This window comes from Nematostella vectensis, chromosome 9, assembly GCF_932526225.1.
Source record: "Nematostella vectensis chromosome 9, jaNemVect1.1, whole genome shotgun sequence".
NCBI classification, from domain to species: Eukaryota; Metazoa; Cnidaria; class Anthozoa; order Actiniaria; family Edwardsiidae; genus Nematostella; species Nematostella vectensis.
In genome coordinates, this window is record NC_064042.1 from 3,658,318 (window position 1) to 3,683,135 (window position 24,818).

Genomic DNA, 24,818 nt, shown 5'->3' on the forward strand with positions numbered 1-24,818 from the left:
TTGTTATGCCAGGCTTAGAATGAGAATAAAATTATCTCAAGTCCCCTCTCCAAGGCAGGCATGTGGTTCTCACCTGTTAGTTTCCCATTTGAGCCTTTTTTATGATATTCTGTTTGTAGGAGGGAAATCCATTGTTGTAAAGACAGACTACTTCTCTAATAGTGCAGTCTCTCTTGTGTCCGGTGTCAACGATTTTGAAGTAGTTGACAACTTCATGTTTGCTTCCAAAGTAAGTTGCTTTGCATGTACAGTCGATTCTCTCTATTCTGTAATAATAGTGTGTTGTATCGTCTAATCTCCTTTCTTTTCCCAGACTACATCAGGCTCGGGCCTCTCTCTCCTTGTGTCTGTTGATAGGCAACCATTCAAGACGGCAAAAATATCTACCCGTCTTCCAATATTGGTAAGTATAATTGATACATTTAGGAGGCTTTATCATACATGGCAGTAGATAAAATTCTTCTTGTCTGACAGTAGGCAGTGCTTCTGGAATTACGCGAAAAAAAACTCAAAATTACATGGGAATCTTTGCTAAATTATGAGCTAAATTATGCGGAAAATAAATCATTACATGCTAAATTACACGGGATTTTGCAATACATGTTTCTTACAAATCAAAATTTTGCAGGATTTTTTACTGAATTACGCGCTAAATTACACGCTAAAGAATTACGCGCTAAAGCACAAAATAACTTGAAAAGGTTAATTTTTAGCGAAAATATTTTAGGCGAGGTATTTTATTGTTAGTCCTAGGCCTTCTTGGTTTAGCGCCTAGTCATTTTATTTGTTTTCGAAATTCAGTTCGAAATATCGCACTCTTACAAAGAATATCTCTCTTTTTTTATGAGAAATAGAGGTAAAAACCCTAAAAGAACACATCAGTTGTGCACTAAAATGTTTTGTCTTCCATAATTTAGCCAAATTACGCGATATTACACGGAAATTTTGTTGTTTACACGGATTACGCTGAGAAAGCCAAATTATGTGCTTCCGCACAAGCGCGTAATTCCAGAAGCCCTGATTAGGGGTAGAAAGGTGGAGAGGGGGGTTAAGTTGTCCATTGTTGTTACTAGGGGGTAAGATGACATCTCGTTTTTAGTCTATTCTATTGTAAATTAATATCAACTTTTCTTACAGCAGTCCTTTCATGATTCCAAACTCTGTATTCCTCTCCTCAGGATTTCCTTGTGGCTGATGCATCTGAGAACCAAGTGTTCCTGGCTGTTAGTCATAGCAGCCAAACCACCCATCTCTACATCTCCGACTCCACAGGCCTCAGTTACAGCATGTCACTTGAGAGGGTCCTCTACTTTTCTGTCAAGACAGGAAGCACATGGCTCAGGTAAACATACTGTGCTTCACATAAGGGATATTGTTTTTTTTTATATCTTTGGTCCACCATTGTATTAACAAGTAGGCCTACTCCATGAACTTTGATTTTGTCAATAGCTTTTTCTGGTTAAAAATTGCGCATTGCTTGAAACCAACCATTTCATCCCAAGGGATATAATTTGGGGTGTTTAATTGGATCATAGCCATGCTTAAAAAAAATACTAGGTGTCTGAACTCTGTAAACAGCGATAATCTAACATTTTGAATTGTTTAATGTTTTCCACCCTAAGTTTCTTTAACATATAAACCCTTCCACAATGCCATGAAATGACATAAGAAAGTGCCAGCCACAGTAACTGGTGACTTGTATTGCAGACATTACATTGATCACTCATTTGTTGACCTGCACAAAGTTGACGGCATAAGGGGTGTGTACATTGCAAGTCAGCTGACAGCCGGCTCTGTGGGGCATCGTAATATCATGTCGCTCATCACATATGACAAGGGAGGGGAATGGAGTGCCATTGCGGCTCCCAAGAATGATTACAGAGGCAAGCCTCTAAACTGTACTCTGGTAAGTACACACAAAACAATGCGTTATACTGATAGATTTTGAACAGTCTCTAACTAAGAGGAGAAAACTTCAGTCTATGTTCTGTTTAGAATTGTTTGAGAGGAGAGATATTGAAATTAGTCTGGAATTCATCAAGTCTTATAAGGGTACAAAGAATCCCGCGTAATTTTGGTTTTTTTTCCACGTAATTCCAGAAGCCCTGGTTTGGCACCTCTTTTGGGGTCTTGATCTTTTTAGAGAATTATGCAATCATGAGTGTATTTGTTAATGTTGTCAAGTGCAAATGGCAGTTATCAAATCATAATCCTATGACCAAAAGCCACATGAGGGTTTAATTTGTAGAGACGTAAAATGACAGCCTGATGGACTTGCTTGAAATCCACAGCCCTCCTGCTCTCTTCATGTGTCCCAAGAATTTGGCAAGTACTACCCCTACACCAAGTACTCCCCGATGTTATCCAAGACATCAGCACCAGGAATTATTCTTGCAATGGGTTAGTATTCACAGTTTGTTAAAGGATGATCATGAGAAACTACTTTTTTATTGGCTTATATTTGAAAATTTGATGGTCTATTTGCAAAAGCTTCCAGTTAATTATATGAGTACTAAAAATACTAAAACATCCCTAAGGGAACTCAATTGCAACTTGCGTACCTATCAACCCCTATCCCACCCCTTTAGCTACCAAAAGCGGTCTTCCATTTTCAAATAATCGAAAATTCTTAGACTTTTTAGTATACCATCAATGGCTATGCACATCTCCGCCTACACAGATCTCAAGTCAATCTACACAGTTTTGGGGATTCAAATCAAATAAAAAAACTCACTTTCATTGCAGAATGGTAACAGTGAATTACCCATTTTTTTTTTTCTTTTCTTCAGGTACTCTTGGAAGTAACCTTCGGGTTCAGGGAGACTTGTATTTATCAAGTGACGCTGGATACTCATGGCATCAGGTACTGAACTGTTCATTAACATTTGTAGAATACAGTACAAATAAAAAATATGCAATTTGGCCCAAAAAATTGTTGCCAAACTTTCAGGTTTCCGGTACTAGCTTATGATCACTAATAGAACTGCATCATAGAGATTTTCTGTGATTGCAGTGCTTCAAGACCCTAACTATTTTCTTTGTTTCTTTTTTGCTACATTTTCAGCTTTTAAAGGGTTCGTTTTTCTACAATTTTGGTGATCATGGCGGGATCTTTGTTGCAGTGCCAAGGAAAACGCTCACCAACCTTATCTAGTGAGTAGCGAGAGGAATGCTTGTCTGTTCACAGGACATGAGACGGCTTTTAGCAGGGGGGAGGAATGCTTGTCTGGTCACAGGACATGAGACCGCTTTTAGCAGGGGGGAGGAATGGTTGTCTGGTCACAGGACATGAGACCGCTTTTAGCAAGGGGGAGGAATGGTTGTCTGGTCACAGGACATGAGGCCGCTTTTAGCAGGGGGAGGAATGCTTGTCTGGTCACAGGACATGAGGCCGCTTTTAGCAGGTGGAGGAATGCTTGTCTGGTCACAGGACATGAGGCCGCTTTTAGCAGGGGGAGGAATGCTTGTCTGGTCACAGGACACGAGACCGCTTTTAGCAGGGGGAGGAATGCTTGTCTGGTCACAGGACACGAGACCGCTTTTAGCAGGGGAGAGGAATTCTTGTCTGGTCACAGGACACAAGACCGCTTTTAGCAGGGTGGAGGAATGCTTGTCTATTCACAGGACACGAGACCGCTTTTAGCAGGTGGAGGAATGCTTGTCTGGTCACAGGACACGAGACCGCTTTTAGCAGGCGGAGGAATGCTTGTCTGGTCACAGGACACGAGACCGCTTTTAGCAGGGTGGAGGAATGCTTGTCTGGTCACAGGACATGAGACCGCTTTTAGCAGGGGGAGGAATGCTTGTCTGGTCACAGGACACGAGACCGCTTTTAGCAGGGGGGAAGGAATGCTTGTCTGGTCACAGGACACGAGACCGCTTTTAGCAGGTGGAGGAATGCTTGTCTGGTCACAGGACATGAGGCCGCTTTTAGCAGGTGGAGGAATGCTTGTCTGGTCACAGGACATGAGACCGCTTTTAGCAGGGGGGAGGGATGCTTGTCTGGTCACAGGACATGAGACTGCTTTTAGCAGGGGGGAGGAATGCATGTTCTGTCTTCCTTGCTAACACTATCTATTGTTAGCCACATGAGGCCCATCTTGAACATGCCCAGCAACGTTCCTTTGCTAACTTATGTTATTCGGGTGTATTTCGTTAGATTTTGAATTAATAAAAAACAATTGTGAACAAATCTGTATGCCCCTGAAGATTGTTTATTCGTGTCACAAATCGTTACTACCCATCTTGGTTTCTTGACTCCTTTTCTTTGCCAACATTTCATGTCGTTTTTTTTAGTTATTTTCTTTTTTTTTCTTTTCTCTGTTTGATTTAGTGGGTTTAGTTTTAAAGTGTTGGCTCTGTAGGGTGGGGGGATAATGTGAAAAAGAAAACAATAATATTGTGTCTCATATTTTAATGTACAAAGAACTAATTCTCCCCTTCCTTTTCTCATATTTGTTCTTCTACTGCATGCCTATGCCTTTTTCCATGCAGTCACCATTAAATTGGTTGACAGTATTTTTATGTGCGGGGTACAGCTATAGCTGGAACGACGGTGAGACCTGGCTGACGTATGAGTTCCTACAAGATGACCGGATGGTGGTGTATGGACTCCTTACAGAGCCAGGGGAACAAAGTGCCTCCTTCACTATCTTTGGCTCGCATTCCGGGCACCACAGGTGGACCATAGTCCAGATTAACCTCAGAAGAGTCCTAGGTGAGGGAAAATGACGTCACTGACATTGTGCCCGATAAATAGTTTGGTGAATGTTCCTACATTTACCTTTGCTGCCTGCGCGCTACCGCTCGCCACAAAATGTAAATTACTTCCCTATGTGGTGAATTCTATTGCTAACTTTGTTCGCCACGGTGGCGAATTCCAATTTCCTATGCTAGTTAATTTTGAATCACGATCTTTCACCTAGAAATCTTATTTGTAGAACTGATAAAAATCGCAAAAACATCGTAAAAACACAGGGAGAAGAATGAACTCTCTCTCGTTTTGCACCGTTTCCTAGTTCCGGGTAGCATACTATTTTCACGAAGAGGATAATTCTTGACTAGGGAAACAAAACGGCAAATGTATTGAATTTTGCGATGTTTAAGTTAATTAATAATAGGAATAGGATTTCGCGGGGCTTAAATGTCGCGAAATTAAAGAGATCTATAAGGTATTTTTCATCTACGCTCAACATTAAACGGCAAAATAGCCAAGTAGGAGGAATTATTTGAAAATGGTCTTTAAAATCTGCCTGCTCTATTTTGACAAATCTTGAAAAAAAATATATCAAATTATCTAAAAATGTGAAATAAAGTTCTGAGCCCGGTATAGTGACAAAATAGTGCTCAGCAGAATGTGTCACTGACCTCACATGTCTGTTTTGGGTTTTGGATTATAAAATGTTATTCTGACCTTCTAGTCAATTTTTTTAGTGTTTCTGTCAGCTAACGATAGATGGCAGGTAATGAATTAATCTGTTGTTTTTTCACATAACCAGGGTCTCTGAAAATATTAAATAGCACTCTGAATACAATATAGGATGAAATAGTGTTCTGCGTAATGCATTGAACTCATAGATATTTGTCTATTTTTGGTTTTGGACCATAAAATGTTATTTGGGCCTTCCAGTACATTTTCCAGTGATTATGTCAGCTAACGTTAGATGGCTGCTAATGAACAAATCTCTGTTTTTTTCTTCGCATAACCAGGGTCACCTTGTGTGCCTCAAGACTACAAAACATGGATCCCATCAGATCAGAGAAACGGGTCCTGGTGCCTCATGGGAAGGAAAACTATCTACGAACGCCGCATTGCACATGCGCATTGCTTTAATGGCTATGATTATGATAGGCCAATCACAGAGCAGAACTGCCCTTGTACCAGAGAAGACTTTGAATGGTACTGTATATGCGCTTGCAGTGATACACCAAAAGAAGTTATGATATAGACTAACATTTTTGGGAGTCGCTACCAGTTTTTGCCATATTGACCAAATGTCAGGAACAGAATCATCAGGGGAATACATTGGGTAACTCGAACTTTCGTGGGAAGCCGAAATTCTAACTAGTGGGAACTGGAGTTATCCGAGCTCCAAATAACGTGGATACACTGACCTTTTGTGTGCACTGTTTTATATGTATTTTCTTACTTGAAGCTTCTTTTTTTGTTCTTTTCTCCTAGTGATGTCGGCTTCAGACTGTCGTTCGGCTCTAGATGTGTCCCTGATGGGATTCCACCAACCACTATCCCCCCCACCTGTCTCCCTGGAACTTTCTACACCAAGACAAAAGGGTAAGTAAGTCTGGGTTAAAGCAGCCGTGTCATGCTTTCTCTAGCCTAGCGCCCACCCCGATTGACCTCTTTGATGTTAGTGGACTTCTCCTTGTCCCTTCTCCATCCCTCTTCCAGATCGACAGGTTGCAAAGGTTGACAGTCCGCATGTACTCCCCATAGCTGCACATATTACGTTTCACAACAACTCACAATTTAGAAAGTTAGTGAGGAAACTGTGAGAAAGACAAGTCAGGTCTAGGGTGGTGTGGGCCATGCTGTCTATGCAAATTACATTCCAAGGATGCCATTTGACCAACTGCTATGTCCCGACCATCGACGGAAAGCTAAAATTGACGTTCAAAAATCATTTTTCACAGGTTTTTAGGCGGATTGCTTAAAAAACTCGATTTGGGGATAGTTGCATCTCTCTCCCATCCTTTACCGTTGTCAGTTATTAGGACTGCTTAAAATCCTGCAGAAAAAAAAAAACGCTAAAGCTGAGGTAGTCAGAATTAAGTTTCCAGCCTTGTGTTATTAACATACTTAGTAACTTCCTCGTAAAATAATAAACGGCTAAGTTTGAGGTGTTCTGCCGAGGCCAAGGGAATATGTAATTGGGTGGTGAGTCATGCACAGTTCCTTACCATACAGTAGTTTGTACAATGAGGCAAGCATCGATCTCATAAAGTTTCATCAGATTCTTCTATAAGAACTCCAGCATATCGTTTTAGTTCCTCTTATGTTTTAGGTATCGTAAAGTGTCAGGTGACACATGTGAGAAGGGACTTGAAGATGTGTATGCCCCCTACAAAATCTCCTGCCCTGTACCATGTAAGTAAAATTGGATATGTCCAATTGAAATAGCCAGTGTAACATGATACATCCATGATGCACAACAGTGGAAAAAAAAAAAGAAAAAGAAAAAGAAAAACGCCTTAGGGCCAGAAAGTCCTAACATTTTCAATGCATTGAAGATCACACATGATCACACATGATCACACACACACACACACAAAAATCACTGCAACGCTTAATTCGATACAAATGCTACATAGTGTACACTAGTACATCACATGTAGTCCAAATAAGAATATTCCAATAATTCACAGTTGTACGTCAGTGTAGCAAGGTTAAAATACTTAATCGATTGAACTTCATTGAATAATGCATGAGCTCCATTGGATGCATAAGTTGCTGTATTGGTATTGTGCTTTTTGACAAAATGCTGGGCTAATGTAGTCTCTAATGTTCACAGCTCTCCTTCAGTTCCTGTTGTATGCTCAGCGAACATCTATCAGGCGGGTCACATTGGGCGACCATCTTGAGTCGACCCTACCCCTGTCAGGACTGAGGAATGCCATTGCACTGGATTTTGACTATAGGGAAAACTGTGTCTACTGGGCTGACATTACAGCAGATACCATACAGCGGTCCTTCCTTAATGGGTCAGGTAGGCGTAACATTAAATGGGCTAATTGTTGCACCAAGCGTGACACACAGTACCATACAGCCGTCCTTCCTTAATGGGTCAGGTAGGCGTGACATTAAATGGGCTAATTGTTGCACCAGGTAGCCATGACATTAAATGGGCTAATTTTTGCACCAAGCGTGACACACAGTAACATACAGCGGTTTATCTGATCTGACTACACATCTTTATTGTTTCTATATCGAGAGCTAAGCAATTGCTCCCCCGTCCACTTCAAAAAAACTCTTGCAATGTTGTTCACTTCTGATGTATCCTAGGGCCAGATTCTTCATCACAGATTTGTATAATGGTAATAGAAGTTGATAACATTTAAAAGGGGTCTGAACATTTCCTGATCACTGTTTTTTTTTCCAGGAATCACCCAAGTATTACACGGCATTACTCAGCAGGTAGAGGGACTTGCCCTGGACTGGCTTAGCAACAACCTTTACTGGGTGGACGCGGGAGCCAAAAAGATTGAGGTGTCCAGGAAGGATGGGCGGTACCGCAAGGTCCTGTTCAAAGATAATTTGGACAGGCCAAGGGCCCTGGTACTTGATCCAGTCAGGGGGTAAGTCGTGTCATCTGGATGATAGCTTTCAAGGGTCCACCAACCCGTCCTCACGATCCATTGCCTAGTCATTAAAGGTGGACAACACTATACATGTTCTTACTCGCAGGTCTCTTTTTACCCCTCGCCTTGAGATACATGTACTCGATGATACTGTGCATGTTCTTACTCGTGGGTCTCTGCTTTACTTCTTGCTGTGTTGATACATGTACTCGATGATACTGTTCATGTTCTTACTCGTGGGTCTCTGCTTTACTTCTTGCTGTGTTGATACATGTACTCGACGATACTGTGCATGTTCTTACTCGTGGGTCTCTGCTTTACTTCTTGCTGTGTTGATACATGTACTCGATGATACTGTGCATTTTCTTACTCGTGGGTCTCTGCTTTACTTCTTGCTGTGTTGATACATGTACTCGATGATACTGTGCATTTTCTTACTCGTGGGTCTCTGCTTTACTTCTTGCTGTGTTGATACATGTACTCGATGATACTGTGCATGTTCTTACTCGTGGGTCTCTGCTTTACTTCTTGCTGTGTTGATACATGTACTCGATGATACTGTGCATGTTCTTACTCGTGGGTCTCTGCTTTACTTCTTGCTGTGTTGATACATGTACTCGATGATACTGTGCATGTTCTTACTCGTGGGTCTCTGCTTTACTTCTTGCTGTGTTGATACATGTACTCGATGATACTGTTCATGTTCTTACTCGTGGGTCTCTGCTTTACTTCTTGCTGTGTTGATACATGTACTCGATGATACTGTTCATGTTCTTACTCGTGGGTCTCTGCTTTACTTCTTGCTGTGTTGATACATGTACTCGATGATACTGTGCATGTTCTTACTCGTGGGTCTCTGCTTTACTTCTTGCTGTGTTGATACATGTACTCGATGATACTGTGCATGTTCGTACTCGTGGGTCTCTGCTTTACTTCTTGCTGTGTTGATACATGTACTCGATGATACTGTTCATGTTCGTACTCGTGGGTCTCTGCTTTACTTCTTGCTGTGTTGATACATGTACTCGATGATACTGTGCATGTTCTTACTCGTGGGTCTCTGCTTTACTTCTTGCTGTGTTGATACATGTACTCGATGATACTGTGCATGTTCTTACTCGCGGGTCTCTGCTTTACTTCTTGCTGTGTTGATACATGTACTCGATGATACTGTTCATGTTCGTACTCGTGGGTCTCTGCTTTACTTCTTGCTGTGTTGATACATGTACTCGATGATACTGTTCATGTTCTTACTCGTGGGTCTCTGCTTTACTTCTTGCTGTGTTGATACATGTACTCGATGATACTGTGCATGTTCTTACTCGTGGGTCTCTGCTTTACTTCTTGCTGTGTTGATACATGTACTCGATGATACTGTGCATGTTCTTACTCGTGGGTCTCTGCTTTACTTCTTGCTGTGTTGATACATGTACTCGATGATACTGTGCATGTTCTTACTCGTGGGTCTCTGCTTTACTTCTTGCTGTGTTGATACATGTACTCGATGATACTGTGCATGTTCTTACTTACGGGTTTCTTCTTTATCCCTCACTGTGTTGTTTCATGTACTGGACGATACTGTAAGTGTTCCTACTCGCCGGTCTCTGCTTTACCCCTCGTTGTGTAGATACATGTACTGGACAATACTATCCATGCACTCGCAGGGTCTCTGCTTTACCCCTCGTTGTGTAGATACATGTACTGGACAATACTATCCATGCACTCGCAGGGTCTCTGCTTTACCCCTCGTTGTGTAGATACATGTACTGGACAATACTATCCATGCACTCGCAGGGTCTCTGCTTTACTCCTTGCTGTGTTGTTACATGTACTGGACGATACTGTCCATGCACTCGCAGGGTCTCTGCTTTACCCCTCGTTGTGTAGATACATGTACTGGACAATACTATCCATGCACTTGCGGGTCTCTGCCTTACTCCTTGCTGTGTTGTTTCATGTACTGGACGATACTATCCATGCACTTGCGGGTCTCTGCTTTACTCCTTGCTTTGTTGTTACATGTACTGGACGATACTATGCATGTACTTACTCGCTTACTCGCGTATCTCGTAGATACATGTACTGGACGGACTGGGGTCAGTCTGCTCGTATTGTCCGGGCCTTTATGTCCGGGGACCAGCGACAGGACATCATCACTACGGGCCTTCGATGGCCTAATGGCATCACGGTGGACTACACTGAGCAGAAGCTGTACTGGACTGACGCGGGGTATGACAAGATAGAGCGCAGCGACTTGGACGGCAAGAGGAGACAGGTGTGTAAAACAGGCGATGCTTTCCTAAGCGATGGACCATTAAAAGAAGATAGGTGGGGGATGTGTATGCGAGAAAAAAGAACAAAAAAGTACTAGAAAGAAAAATAAATGCAGCAAAAACCAAAGGGAGAAGAGCTGCAAATTATTTTTACACTAGAGAATTGCACAAAACAATAATAAAAGTTAATTGAAAGGGTTGCAACAAAAGGGTCGTTCGTTAACGAAAATGTCCAAACCTTTTTTGAAGAAGAGTCTAAAATGGCAAAAAAGTGGCGCTTAGTTTTAAATTCCGTCTTTATGAACAACTGGCATGTCTATGATTATCTAGATTAGCATTGAATTCAGTCAACGGGGGAAACTCGTTTTCATTTTTATAAGACGGGACTTATTTGAAGGAAGAGGCTCTATTTAATATTTTGCGCTATCGAATGGGGTGCTTATTGTAAGTTGTATGCTAAAACGAGAATTGTACATTTTTATTGGGGACTTATTTGAAGGGGGGGTGGGGTGGGTGGGCTCTATTTAATATTTTGTGCCTTCGAAGTAGGGCGCTTAATGTAAGCTGGGTGTATTAACGGTAGTTGTTTGCCTTCTTCAGGTGGTGACGAGTAGGAGTATCCCGCATCCATACGCGATCAGCATTTTTCAGCAGTACATGTACTGGGACGACTGGTCGACTCGATCCATCCAGCGTGCGCTTAAACGTGATGGCAGTAGCCGCTTTACCATCAAGAGCGGGCTCACAGGCGTCATGGATCTCAAGGTCTTCCATCAGGATGCACAGACAGGTAGAATGGGATCCCTGTGTTTTTTTTTAAATTGCCGGTGTTACCTGCGTCTGTAAGTTGGGGAATATTAGAGTATTGAGTCCGACACTCATTGAGTCTTAAACACATTTTGTGGAAAGCGACTGAATCCCTGAAATGCATCAGGCAAAACATCGCATTTTTTACATGTCCTCTGTCGTAGTTTTTTAGTGCTTTTGTGCCCTGTAATCTTCTGTGTTTTTATCTTATTTGAAGAGACGTAGCCATTGGCTCTATTCTGTTATGAGGCATCATTATTTTCTTTCTTTTTTTTAACAAAATTTCTGTTATTCAGGAAACAATAGCTGCTCGCTGCGTTCCCCCTGTGATTTTCTTTGCCTGCCGACTCCTAATTCTTACCAGTGCGCATGTCCGGACAACATGCGTACGGTAAATGGGATGTTTGGGCGAATCATATGTCGATGCCAGAATGGGGAAGTGCTGGTCAACGGTCAATGCAAAACGCTATGTAGGTATCACGGTAATTCGTCTTAGTCTCCCAGTCTTTCGAGCCGGTTTGATTGACGAACTGTTAGGAATGTTGTATCAGGGAATTAAATCCAGTGCCGTAGCAGGCCTCGAAATATTGGAGGGGCACAATACAGAAACATTAAGAAAAATATTGGGGGCACAGCCACGTCCCTACTGGTAATCTAACTTTTGAAAATATTTGGAGGGGGGGGGGGCATGCCTCTAGTGCCCCACCCCTTGCTACGGCCCTGCAGTCCTAAACTAAACTCTCTCAAATCACAAAGAAATCCCATACATATTACAATAAAAAGTGGCTTAATTCTATTTCTGAAGCAAGAAACAGTCTAATGATAATGATGTTTTCCTAAGCTTTCAAAGATATTTCATATTCAAATAAAACCTGAAAAGAAAGTGTCATCAGTCGATTCAGTCGCGTTGTTGTGTTACCGGTTGCGTGAAAAAGCCTCCTTTCTAACGTGTCATTGGTCGGTGTGTATCTGATGCGCGACAAAGCCTTTCTATCAAGACATTGGTTGTTGTGTTACCGGTTGCGTGACAAAGAATTTCTCTCGTGACTTTCTTCTATGTGTTTCTAGCGGGTACGTGTGCTCCCGGGCAGTTCAAGTGTGGTAATGGCAAGTGCATCCCGTCGTCATGGAAATGTGACCATGACAACGACTGCGGGGATAACTCTGACGAGAACAACTGCCGTAAGTCGAATATTGTTTGTAAGACAACGTGTGACATAACAAACTTTTGAACTGTACACTAGCCTGCGTAGCAAGCGCAAGGCCTGGGGAAGATGAGATATCTCCTGTGTAATAGCTACCTGTATACCTGACAAGTACTTTAGAGATTTTTGTTTGTAAAAAAGTCATAACCATGATCTTAATATTGTTTCATCTAATCACGTGTCGTATTCGTTTTTACCGTATACAGCACATATGTTTCGTCACAGACATAACCATGATCTTAATGTTGTTCCTCTGATCACTTTTCGCCCTGGTGTTCACAGCATACAGCACTTGCAATCCATCACAGTTCAAGTGCGACAATGGGCGGTGCATCAGCTCCAAATGGCGGTGCGACCATGACAACGATTGCGGTGATATGTCCGATGAAAGAAACTGCAGTGAGTACCCTGACTGATTAAGGGTTTGATAGTCATTGTGGGATGATAAGGGCGTGGCGAAGATTGTGGGGTGATAAGGGCGTGGCAATGATTGTGGGATGATAAGGGTGTGTCGATGATTGTGGGATGATAAGGGTGTTTCGATGATTGTGGGATGATAAGGGTGTTTCGATGATTGTGGGATGATAAGGGTGTGGCGATGATTGTGGGATGATAAGGGTGTGACGATGATTGTGGGATGATAAGGGTGTGTCGATGATTGTGGGATGATAAGGGCTTGGCGATGATTTTGGGATGATAAGGGTGTGTCGATGATTGTGGGATGATAAGGGTTTGGCAATGATTGTGGGGTGATAAGGGCGTGGCAATGATTGTGGGATGATAAGGGTGTGATAGTCATCGTGGGATGATAAGGGTTTGATAGTCATCGTGGGATGATAAGGGCGTGGCAATGATTGTGGGATGATAAGGGCGTGACAATGATTGTGGCATGATAAGGGCGTGGCAATGATTGTGGGATGATAAGGGCGTGGCAATGATTGTGGGATGATAAGGGCGTGGCAATGATTGTGGGATGATAAGGGCGTGGCAATGATGACAGTGCTGACATGATGATGATGATGATGTTGATAATGACATGATAATGGTGATGATGATGATGTTGATAATGACATGATAATGATGATGACGATGTTGAAAATGACATGATAATGATGATGACGATGTTGATAATGACATGATGATGATAATGACGATGTTGGTAATGACATGATAATGATCATGATGATGACGATGTTGATAATGACATAAGAATGACGGTGACGATGTTGATAATGACATGATAATGATGACGATGTTGATAATGACATGAGAATGACGATGATGATGATGTTGATGTTGATAATGACATGATAACGATAGTGATGGCGATGTTGATAATGACATGAGAATGGTGATGATGATGTTGATAATGACTTGATAATGATGATGACGATGTTGATAATGACATGATAATGATGACGATGTTGATAATGACATGATGATGACTATGTTGATAATGACACAAGAATGACGGTGACGATGTTGATAATGACATAATAATGATGACGATGTTGATAATGACATGAGAATGACGATGATGATGTTGATAATGACATGATAATGATAGTGATGACGATGTTGATAATGACATGATGATGATAATGACGATGTTGATATTGACATGATAATTATGATAATGACGATATTGATAATGACATGACAATTATAATGATGACGATGTTGATATTGACGTTATAATGATAGTGATCACGATGTTGATAATGGCATGGTAATGATGATGACGATGTTGAGATTCATGTTTTTTATATCAGTAATGAATGGTGAAAATGATGTATCAAAGTTGGTGGTGGTTTGAATGATAATGATAACGTTGGTGATGATGATAATAGTATTAATGACGACGATGTTGAAAATGACGTTGTTGTGTTGACAAGAATGATACATGATGATAAACTCATGATTTAGCGTCTATAACATCTCGAAAATTGAAATGATTGATTGTGTCGATGTTTTGTTTTCAGCCTTCAGTACCTGCGCCTCTAACTATTTCCGCTGCGCCAACCAGAGATGTATCCCTATGCGTTGGGTGTGCGACTTTGACAATGACTGCCGAGACAACTCAGACGAACGCGACTGTACACCGAGTATGTATTTTTACGTTACCACCATAACTTGTGTCTTAAGATCGTTTCTGTGAGGTTTCAGCGGTATTAGAGAATAAAACGAGTATGACTGAACGGCTATAACTTCCGCTGGCTATCGCTGAAACCCCCAAAGAAAAGCTCACCACGCAGGCTAGCATATTTACGTCTTAGAGCTATGTATCTGTTGTTTAAATGCGAAATGTGTAAAATTGTAGGATTGAGTTGGTATGGTGGACTGTGCGGATTGCTTGTACTTTGCCGTCTTCCAAAACACAAGTTGATACAACATCAATAATTCAATGATGATAATATAAGATAAACAAGATTCATTTATTGACCCGAACATGATAACTAGAAGGATTCCGTCAAGCTCTGACATCTCACTGGTTCGCTAGTAAAGTTCATGCCAGTCAGATGGACACTGTCAATGTGGCCACGGTAGCGCGCGTCGAATTTAATATGAATGCTTTTCTGTATTCAGGACCTACGACTCCTGCACACGGCTCATGTCCATCCAACCGTTTCCGGTGTAATAATGGTCGCTGCATCCCCATGTCATGGCGGTGTGACGGCGATAACGACTGCGGGGACATGTCTGACGAGCCTCTAAGCTGCTGTGAGTAGACTATATTTTCATCTACAACAAAAGCAATCAAAGCCATACCATCCATGAACACAGCGTGAGTAATGAACCTTGCTGCCTACGACAAACTTTGCTGGACCCATCAATTCTACACTCTAGAGCACAATGTTTAAATGTGCTTGCAGAGGCTGTGACTGTGTTTGATCGAGAGGTCAAATAGCCCTCCCTGAAATAATTGTTTGACGAACTAGTCCGTATGTCTTTCAGCTGGGCGCTCGTGTAATTCTGGACAGTTCTCTTGCTCCAATGGGCGCTGTATCAGCCGCTCTTGGGTGTGTGACCGGGACAACGACTGCGGCGATGGGTCAGACGAACGGAACTGTTCTTGTAAGTAAAGGGGTGGCCTCTTAGCTTGGGGAGGCGTTGCTAAACATCACAACATCCCTTACGACTCTGGCAATGTTGATAAGGACAACATCACTTATGACCGGGACATAGACTGCGGCGATAGGTCAGACGAACGGAACTGTTTTTGAAGTAAACGTTTCTAATACAATATCTACGTAATCACGTTTTCCAACCCGTATACACTGGCGTTTACACGCCTGTTAAAATGACTTTTTACCATGTACATTACAGTTAATTTTTTTTGCCATGAGCACGGGAAGGAAGAGCCGTGTCAACACAATGACGTGAGCATTTAAAAACCAATCATACTGAAAACCAAAGTGTACTTTCTCCCATTTCGGCCACAATTAACAAGCCAAGCGTACGGATTATCGAGGTGCAAAAAAATCTTGGTTTTGTTATTACTTGTTGCTACACATTTTTCTTGACGTTCATCACTGCATATTTATATAATACACTTTTCCCTACTCTTCCCAGACCCGACTACAGGGCCTTGGACCACTCGACCCTGGACCCCCATCTCCTCCTGCCGGTCATGGGAGTTCTCTTGCTTGAATGGCCGCTGTGTGTTCTATCGTCTGGTTTGTGACGGGGTAGACGACTGTGGTGACAGCTCAGATGAGATGTCATGTAGTAAGTACCACAGAGTGGGTGCAGCTAGAGAAAGGGGAGTTATAATATGTTAAATTACAACAAGACCAGCAAATCCGCGAGCAGCGGAAATAGGTATGGAATGTTTGTAGTGGCCACTCATACGCGAGACATTAAAACGGTCGAATATAGACAACTCTTGACAAGTTTCTGTTGTCTTAATTTTCGCTTGTTTGCCAAAAGACAATTAGCATTTAACGCATATTTTTGGTTTTTACTGGTTCGCTGTTGTCTTTTGTGAGAAAAGTATTAAAAGTGACTCATTTTTACATTTTTACATCCATTGTTACAGCCATGTTCATCCGTGAAGTGACCACCTTCACACACTCAACTGAATTATCATGAAGGGCTAAATCAAAGAAGGCATTCATATTTTATCTTTGTTTTGTTTTTCTCTAGATGCGACTGCCACTCCTTTTGTACCTCGTTCCTGCCATTACTGGGAATTCCAGTGTGCGAACAGGCGTTGTGTCTATAATAGTCAGCGGTGCGATGGTCAAAATGACTGCGGAGACTGGTCAGACGAGACTGGATGCTGTATGTATATGAGCACCGCCTTTTCTCCCAACCCCCCCCCCCCCCAATCCATCTCAAGGGGCTGTTCCGACTAGGCCTCATGGTGACTCGTTCTTTGTTATTTTCTTTCTTATCCAGCAACGCCGCCTATCCCCACAACATGTCCTGCAGACTGGGTGAGGTGTTTCTATAACTCGTCCGGCCTTTGTATCTCCACCTCATGGTTATGTAACGGTCGTGTCGACTGCCCAGATGCATGGGACGAACAGCCTGCTCAGTGCAGAAGTAAGATTATACCTCATTTACTTGTGGACCTGCGACCCGCTTGCGACCAGCTTGCGACCTGCTTGCGACCAGCGCTAGTTATGGCCGCCATTTTGATATCCTTTGAGTTTTCATCCAAACGTTAAACTGTAAAGTTCTCGTTAAGGGCCTATGGTACTATCTTTTGGGTCCGTTGCTAGGGAAATTAGTTTGTTTTATAAAAGCTTCTGTTTTTTGTCACATCTCTTGGAACTTTCAACATAAGTGTTTTAGACATAAATGACACAAGTGATGACGTCATCTGACCCCTCTCATGGTCACGTGACCCAGAACAAAAAAACGTGTCGGAGAAGCTACTGTTCAAATCTACCATAATTTTTTTTGTAGAAATATTTTAACATCACTATTTTCTTAAACTTCACGCATCGGATTTGCGAAATATTGATACTGCGAGAAATGGCGAATATTTATGTTCTTCGAAAACCACATATTTGGTAATAACTTTTTCATTTCTTCAAAAATCAAAAATCCCATGCGCTAAGTTGTTAAGAATGGTAATATCAATGGTTTGAGTGAAAACAATTTCACAATTGTTGTAAAATTTCAAAATTAACGTGTTTTTCTCGCGCGGAAATGGCCGCCATCTTGTTTTTTCGCCATCTATTTTTATTCTCGAAGAACATATAAAAATTGCATTTTCTTCTACAAAATGCTGCCAATTTGGAAAGCTCTCTAAAGCGACCACTTAAAGCGTTAGATTCGTTAAAGTTAACAGTTGTCAATGATTGCTCATTCGACCGCTTGTGGTGCAGGTGGTATCCGCTATATGTCCGTTGATCCCACTTGCGTGAAGCGTGGTTTCGTACGGTATGTCTGTTCATTGAACACTCAGAACGATACTTGTACTTGAGAGGAAATCCGGGGAGTTCAGAGAAAGAAAAAGGATATGCTTATGCGGGGAATAGAAATCATAACAAACAAGCCTTTTTTTTTTTCAAGAAGAAAAAAACATTCAAAATATCCTGTTCACCTTACCTGGTACATTGTTGAGCTGACCTTTCATTTGAATCTATTTTTGAATCGTAAATCTCCTGCATGGCTTTCCCTCATTTTACAAGTTTTTATTTTTATTTTTAGCAAGCCCAGCTCCTATGCGGACGTGTTCGCCACAGGAATACCAGTGCGATAATGGTGCGTGTATTCCGTCCAGGTACGAGTGTGATGGGCGAATCCAGTGCAGCGATGGATCTGATGAGACCGGATGTACAGGTAGGGGGAAAACTCTCTTTTTATGCTAGAAAACAATAAGGTGGCTGGCTGAAGGTCTTTTTTTCTGATGAGTGACCCCGAGAATCCATGTCTCGTAACCCGCAGTGGTTCGTGGGTAATGTATAAATGGCTGAACCCTGATCTGAATACTGAGCCATGTGAATGTTTTCAGCGCAAGTAATGTTTTCCCATTCTCAGTGGACCGTAAACGCAAACGCAAACACCGCGCGAGTAAGTTTGCCATTCTTAGTGGACCGTAAACGCAAGAGCAAGCACCGCGCGAGTAATTTTGCCATTATCAGTGGAACGTAAACGAAAACGCAAGCACCACGCGAGTAATTTGCCCATTCTCACTGTAACATAAACAAAAGAGCAAGTACCACGCGAGTAATTTGCCCATTCTCACTGTAACATAAACAAAAGAGCAAGTACCACGCGAGTAATTTGCCCATTCTCACTGTAACATAAACAAAAGAGCAAGCACAGGAGAACGCAGCTGCTTTTGGTTTGACTGATCCTTACTTTTGTTGCGTTGCTTGCTCTTGTGCTTGTATCCGCTGGGCTATAATACCGAACAATTTGGCGCATGTATTTCGTTATTTATAAATGTTGAAAAACTTTTTATCCCATAGCCACTATTAGCCCCTCAAGCTGTCCGGGATTCCTGTGTGACGGCAACACGTTATGCCTTCCGTTTTACAAGCGTTGCGATGGCAGCTACGACTGCAAGGACTACACGGATGAGTTCAACTGCTGTAAGTCTGGTGCACTATTTCCATCAATATAAAAACGGGTGACACCAGAAAGCGCTTGTTTGTTTGTTTTCTTTCAGATTTAAGTTATATCTTTGTGACTTATAGATCCTTTTCCTTCTACTTTTACGTGGGTGTCTAAGAGTTTCAGTATTTTTTAACTCTACTTAGTGTCTGCTAGCTTTTAGATAGCGACTTTGTTGTTTTTAGCCAATTGTCTGTTTGTCACCTTTCAAAAGGGCCAATTCAGTCCCTCCTCTACTACTTCCTCATATTTCCATTATTCTCAAATGTCTCTTTAATGCGTATTTAATTACCATTTTCTACTCGCTTTTGAAATTCTCGTCTTTCCTTCTTGCATTCCCCTGTGGCTGTACTAATTCTGAATATACTACTTCTGTTCCCATGATATTCTGATGCTTTGTTGGTTTTAGCCATGCCCCTTATGGTAAGCAACCCTCACGTGGAAACCACGACTCCAACCTCCATCACTCTACGTTGGACACCTGTGACCGACCAACCATCTGGCGTCAGGATCATCGGCCACAGGGTCACTTACAAGTACGTGAATAATAAGTACGAGACACATGTGAAATACCGGGCAACGTGATGTTTAGTACCGAACCACGTGATGTAAGATACTGAACCATGTGATGTATAATACTGAACCACGTGATGTATAATACTGAACCACGTGATGTATAACAGCGAAGCACGTGATGTAAGATACTGAACAATGTGATGTATAATACTGAACCACGTGATGTATAAAATCAAACCACGTGATGTAAGATACTAAACCGTGTGATGTATAATACTGAACCACGTGATGTATAATACTGAACCGTGTGATGTATAACAGCGAAGCACGTGATGTAAGATACTGAACAATGTGATGTATAGCAAACCACGTGATGTATAACAGCAAACCACTTGACGTACGATACTGAACCATGTGATGTATAACAGCGAACCACGTGATGTACGATACTAAACCACGTGATGTATAACAGCGAACCACGTGATGTATAATACTGAACCATGCGGTGTATAATACTGAACCACGTGATGTATAACAGCGAACCACGTGATGTATAACAGCGAACGACGTGATGCATAGTACGAAAGTTGGAATTGGACTTTTTTATGTTAGCTACATAAAAGTTTAATTTTTTTAATGATATGACATGATATTTTCTGTTCCGAGCCATTTGAAACATATGACTGAGCCACGCGTTGCACTACACTGAAACGTATGGTATTTAAAACCTTTGAATTTGGAATAGGCGACGACGGCGACGGTGTTAGAATCCCTAACTCACTAATCTGTTACCCATCGGGATAAAAGCAACATCTGTTGCAATACCTAGGTCTGTAAACAACTGTTACTCCATATCTTTTGATTGAGATAAGGGACACATAAAATAAGTTATAGCAGAAAGCTATCTGTATAACTCACTTATTGGGTTCTGGTAATGATGATCTTCCTACCCACCCTAACCCCTAAAGTTACTGAATCCTGTAAAACCACACCCATAGGGCCATCACCCTACACTCCTACCCCGTGATCGACGACTGGCACATCGTGGACACCAATAGCATGAATACCCTCGTGGTATCGCTGCTGGAGCCGTGCTCTCTGTACGAGCTCCGTGTCCAAGTCAGGACCACCACTTTTGTTGGGCGAGCCACGCCTCCTCTCAAGGCATCAACAGGTTTTACAAGTAAGTGATAACAGCTGATATATGATGGCATATTTGACGGCACTGCTCTTGACGTTCACGTCACACCTTTTTGGTGACGTATTGCATTCCTTGTCGTGCTTCCGTCGTTTAAAACCCTCACTGACGGCCTCAGTTATCACGCCATCTAATCCACCTTGCGCCATGTTCTCCATTGAAACAGTTTCTTTTTATTTTTGGGCAAGTGAACCCACTCATCTTACGGCATAGACCCCGTCTTAACTGATTGGTTTCATATTGCTGGCGTTTCTTACTCTCCCCTGAGAATCTTTTATCTTTCATTTGTAGAACTTGATGCACCAGGCAACGTAACAGCAGTTCAAAAACGTGGTGACATACTCTTACTACGTTGGACCGCACCCAAGCCGTGTCACCCTATCACTAATTACTATGTGAGTACAAGATTTTGTGTTAAAATTTTAGTACATAAAGCTCCCCAAATTAAGTGTGGATACACCAAAATCAAAGATACCACATTAAACGATCCAGATACTATTATATGGCTTTTAAGTGTGATGTTTTTGCCCTCTTTAGATACTGTACAGAATGTCTACATCAACTTCATATAAGATTGCCATCACAGACAACAATGATCAGTACTACTTGACTGGGCTAACCGAAGGAGCTAATTACGTAATACAGGTGGGTTACAAGGAATCATATTCAGTAGAACTACCCCACGTTGGTCTACTGTAAAGTTATACACGTTGTGAGAATGCAATTGCTACATTGAAAATCTTGCAACGTTTCTAAGGCTTATTAATCCCCCCCCCCCCCCCCTCAGGGGTCTATATCTGGATGATAATATAATTTTTTTTAATCCTTCCTTATCTTGTTTACATTTTTATTCCTGGGTTGAGGTTTAGGGTACTTGGCGAAATAAGGGTTATTTCTAAATGCTCTGTTTGCATACAGATCGCTGCCTCGAACCTTCAAGATGGCAATGGGACGTTTTCTTCCCCCATTCGAGTCACTGTTTCATCCAGGACAAGCCCTATAATATGTGAGTACACCGTGCGCGCTTACGCTGACATTGGGATTAACGCAATTGGCCCCATAAGATGCGAAAAGACCGCGTGAATCAATTTGTAACAGTGAGATTAAACCGATTGGGTGTATAAGATGTGAGTAAACCTTATAAGATGTGAGTAGACCGTGCGGGCTAACGCTAATAGTGTGATTAAGTCGATTGGCCGTTATCAAGGTAATGAGAGTCCTTGTACGTACTTTTCTATTTATTTTACAGTGGGACATGCGCTACAGGGGCACCTTGACGGTTATGTGCAGAAATTTATAAACGAATTAAAACCAAGTGCATGCAAGAAACGTACAAAAAACGTATAAAAAGTACGACAAGCGACGCGCGGGCAACTGCGTCACTTGGCTTTCTCTAAGGAATGCCATGACTACATGAGAGGGGATTGGCACATGGTTTACATCTACTCTTTTTTAGATCCTGTGGATAGCTTAAGAATGGTAACAGTAGGCGCGCGCTTTGTTGTATTGGCCTGGAATCAACCGCAGCACCCCAATGGAACCAAGATTGGAATAAAGGTAATCACCAAAATCACTTATGTACGATAACCACCCAAATCACTTCACTAATGGATAAGATTGGAATATTGGTAACCACCAAAATCACTTATGTACGATAACCACCCAAATCACTTCACTAATGGAAGCCCATTAGAAACAAGATTCGAATATTGGTAACCACCAAAATCACTTATATACGATAACCACCCAGATCACTTCACTAATGGAACCCCAATAGAACCAAGATTGGAATATTGGTAAACACCAAAATCACTTATGTACGATAACCACCCAAATCATTTCACTAATGGAACCCCAATAGAACCACGATTGGAATATTGGTAACCACCAAAATCACTTATGTACGATAACCACCCAAATCAATTCACTAAGGAACCCCAATAGAACCACGATTGGAATATTGGTAAACACCAAAATCACTTATGTACGATAACCACCCAAATCACTTCACTAATGGAACCCCAATAGAACCAGGATTGGAATAACGGTAACCACACAAAACACTTCATTAATTGAGAGCCAGCTTACTCGTAGACCCATCACCGAGCATCTTTCTTTTATCCATTTTTTTTTCAAATATTGCATACCAGACTTCATTCTTGGCTGTCATGAGCTTTTCTTACAAAGTACTTATTTTCAAACATTAACAACAAGAAAATGAATGGCTTGATATAAAAGGTATTTATATACAGGGCTACCACTTGTACAAGTACACATACAGTGATAGAAAGCTCGTCAACACCACAGACCTGCACCAGATTACCGTATCAGGGCTACACCCAGGCACCGCTTACAGGTTCTCTGTGGCAGCTTACAATGAGATCGGCGAAGGACCGGCTGCATACATTGCCATCACTACTAATGGAGGTAATTCGCAAATCCTTGCATCTAGTCCATCCTCGGGAACCCGGTGGTATTTTCCTCTAGCGTCTCACTCGCGAGAACAATGACCCCTGGGGAACAGTAGGGAACGATTTTGGTCAAGAAATTCAAGGAGTTCAAAAATCCGGATCAGTTCACCGTCCTGGGCCATCGTGAACGATTCCAAAAATCCTTCACGATTTCGAAATCGTTCACGATTTTCAAAATCCTTCACGATTTTGGAAATCCTTAACGATTTCAAAATCGTTCACGATTTTAAAAATCCTTCACGATTTTTAAAATCCTTCACGATTTTGAAAATCCTTCACGATTTTTGAAATCGTTCACGATTTTAAAAATCCTTCACGATTTTTAAAATCCTTCACGATTTTGAAAATCCTTCACGATTTTTGAAATCGTTCACGATTTTGAAAGTCCTCCACGATTTTGTAAATCCTTCACGATTGAAAAAGGGGAAAAAAAGAAGAAAATGTTGAATTTATGATTTATGATCGCGTGAAACTTCAAATAATACGCTTTTCTATACGATGCCTATGACTACGCAACCCCTCTCTGCCAATCCTGGGAACGTGCCTGCTATTAATCCCGTTTAGACATCGGCGATCTCTTTTCGCCCTCCCACACACGAAATGAAAAATAAATAGGAGTTTGAGTAAAAAGAGGGACCATAAATATGTGTAAGAACAGAACGCTATAAGTTCTTTAACAGATGCCTCAGTCTTAAATTTTGTAAAAACGTAATCAGTACAATAGATTATTAATAATGTTGTGCGCGGGTTTGTTTATCAATACTTCTACACAAAAGTACTTCACAATTTATTGAAAAAAGGAGAGATGTTGCTTTTCGTAGTATTTTACTAAGACTGTGAACATAAGGTCGGGATCCGAAACAATTACGTGCGAGCTCCATTTTTATTTCCATAACATCGCGAGAAGAAGAACTAATCTAAAAACACCGTAAATCACATTAGCGTACAGTATCCAATAAGCTACACGCACCCCATAAAATAGAAGGCCCAAAGAAAAAGGCTGTCACACTAACACTGTTTTATTATCAAATAAGTATACATAATAAAATAATCTTTAAAAATCAGATCCTTATTATGACGTATTGTCTCGTGATTGAGGTCTGCCTTCCGAGGCAATCGAGAGAGTCGACGAGGTCCTTTCTTCGGCTCTGAGATCTGAAAAAGACAAATTTCGAAAAGGCCGGTCACCATCCACAATTAATGGTGGATAGTGACCGGACTGAACAGTGCCAATATTTGCATTTAGAGTTTCAGTGAATATATTTCCATAAAGCATTAACACGTTTTCTCAAATATCATCTATAACCTTGAACACTGATCACACTAAGTCACAGGGGGCTGTACTAACGTGTCAAAAAAACACACTTGTTCAACTGGAATGACACCGCCTAAATCGACCAGTCCTAAAAGCAACACTGAATGATAGGTGCTTCTTAGTTGCTTAGCGGACATCTACACC

The 24,818-nt window shown here is 41.6% G+C and overlaps 1 protein-coding gene across 1 annotated transcript in view; it reads left to right on the top strand.

The window, feature by feature from the left end:
- Nucleotides 1-24,818, top strand: part of LOC5517308 (sortilin-related receptor) — a 66,612-nt gene that overhangs the window by 4,969 nt on the left and 36,825 nt on the right. The window contains exons 6-38 of the mRNA XM_048732495.1: nt 120-229; nt 314-403; nt 1,179-1,342; nt 1,708-1,906; nt 2,292-2,400; nt 2,790-2,863; nt 3,065-3,153; nt 4,539-4,717; nt 5,710-5,899; nt 6,182-6,292; nt 7,023-7,105; nt 7,530-7,724; nt 8,118-8,313; nt 10,390-10,591; nt 11,190-11,379; nt 11,693-11,866; nt 12,465-12,578; nt 12,884-13,000; nt 14,584-14,706; nt 15,188-15,322; nt 15,557-15,676; nt 16,175-16,330; nt 16,748-16,885; nt 17,003-17,149; nt 18,266-18,397; nt 19,030-19,152; nt 19,584-19,710; nt 20,689-20,873; nt 21,180-21,283; nt 21,426-21,533; nt 21,807-21,894; nt 22,345-22,445; nt 23,141-23,315. Of these exons, the coding sequence (XP_048588452.1) occupies nt 120-229; nt 314-403; nt 1,179-1,342; nt 1,708-1,906; nt 2,292-2,400; nt 2,790-2,863; nt 3,065-3,153; nt 4,539-4,717; nt 5,710-5,899; nt 6,182-6,292; nt 7,023-7,105; nt 7,530-7,724; nt 8,118-8,313; nt 10,390-10,591; nt 11,190-11,379; nt 11,693-11,866; nt 12,465-12,578; nt 12,884-13,000; nt 14,584-14,706; nt 15,188-15,322; nt 15,557-15,676; nt 16,175-16,330; nt 16,748-16,885; nt 17,003-17,149; nt 18,266-18,397; nt 19,030-19,152; nt 19,584-19,710; nt 20,689-20,873; nt 21,180-21,283; nt 21,426-21,533; nt 21,807-21,894; nt 22,345-22,445; nt 23,141-23,315 (4,548 nt within the window). The remainder of the gene's footprint in view (nt 1-119; nt 230-313; nt 404-1,178; nt 1,343-1,707; nt 1,907-2,291; nt 2,401-2,789; nt 2,864-3,064; nt 3,154-4,538; nt 4,718-5,709; nt 5,900-6,181; nt 6,293-7,022; nt 7,106-7,529; nt 7,725-8,117; nt 8,314-10,389; nt 10,592-11,189; nt 11,380-11,692; nt 11,867-12,464; nt 12,579-12,883; nt 13,001-14,583; nt 14,707-15,187; nt 15,323-15,556; nt 15,677-16,174; nt 16,331-16,747; nt 16,886-17,002; nt 17,150-18,265; nt 18,398-19,029; nt 19,153-19,583; nt 19,711-20,688; nt 20,874-21,179; nt 21,284-21,425; nt 21,534-21,806; nt 21,895-22,344; nt 22,446-23,140; nt 23,316-24,818) is intronic.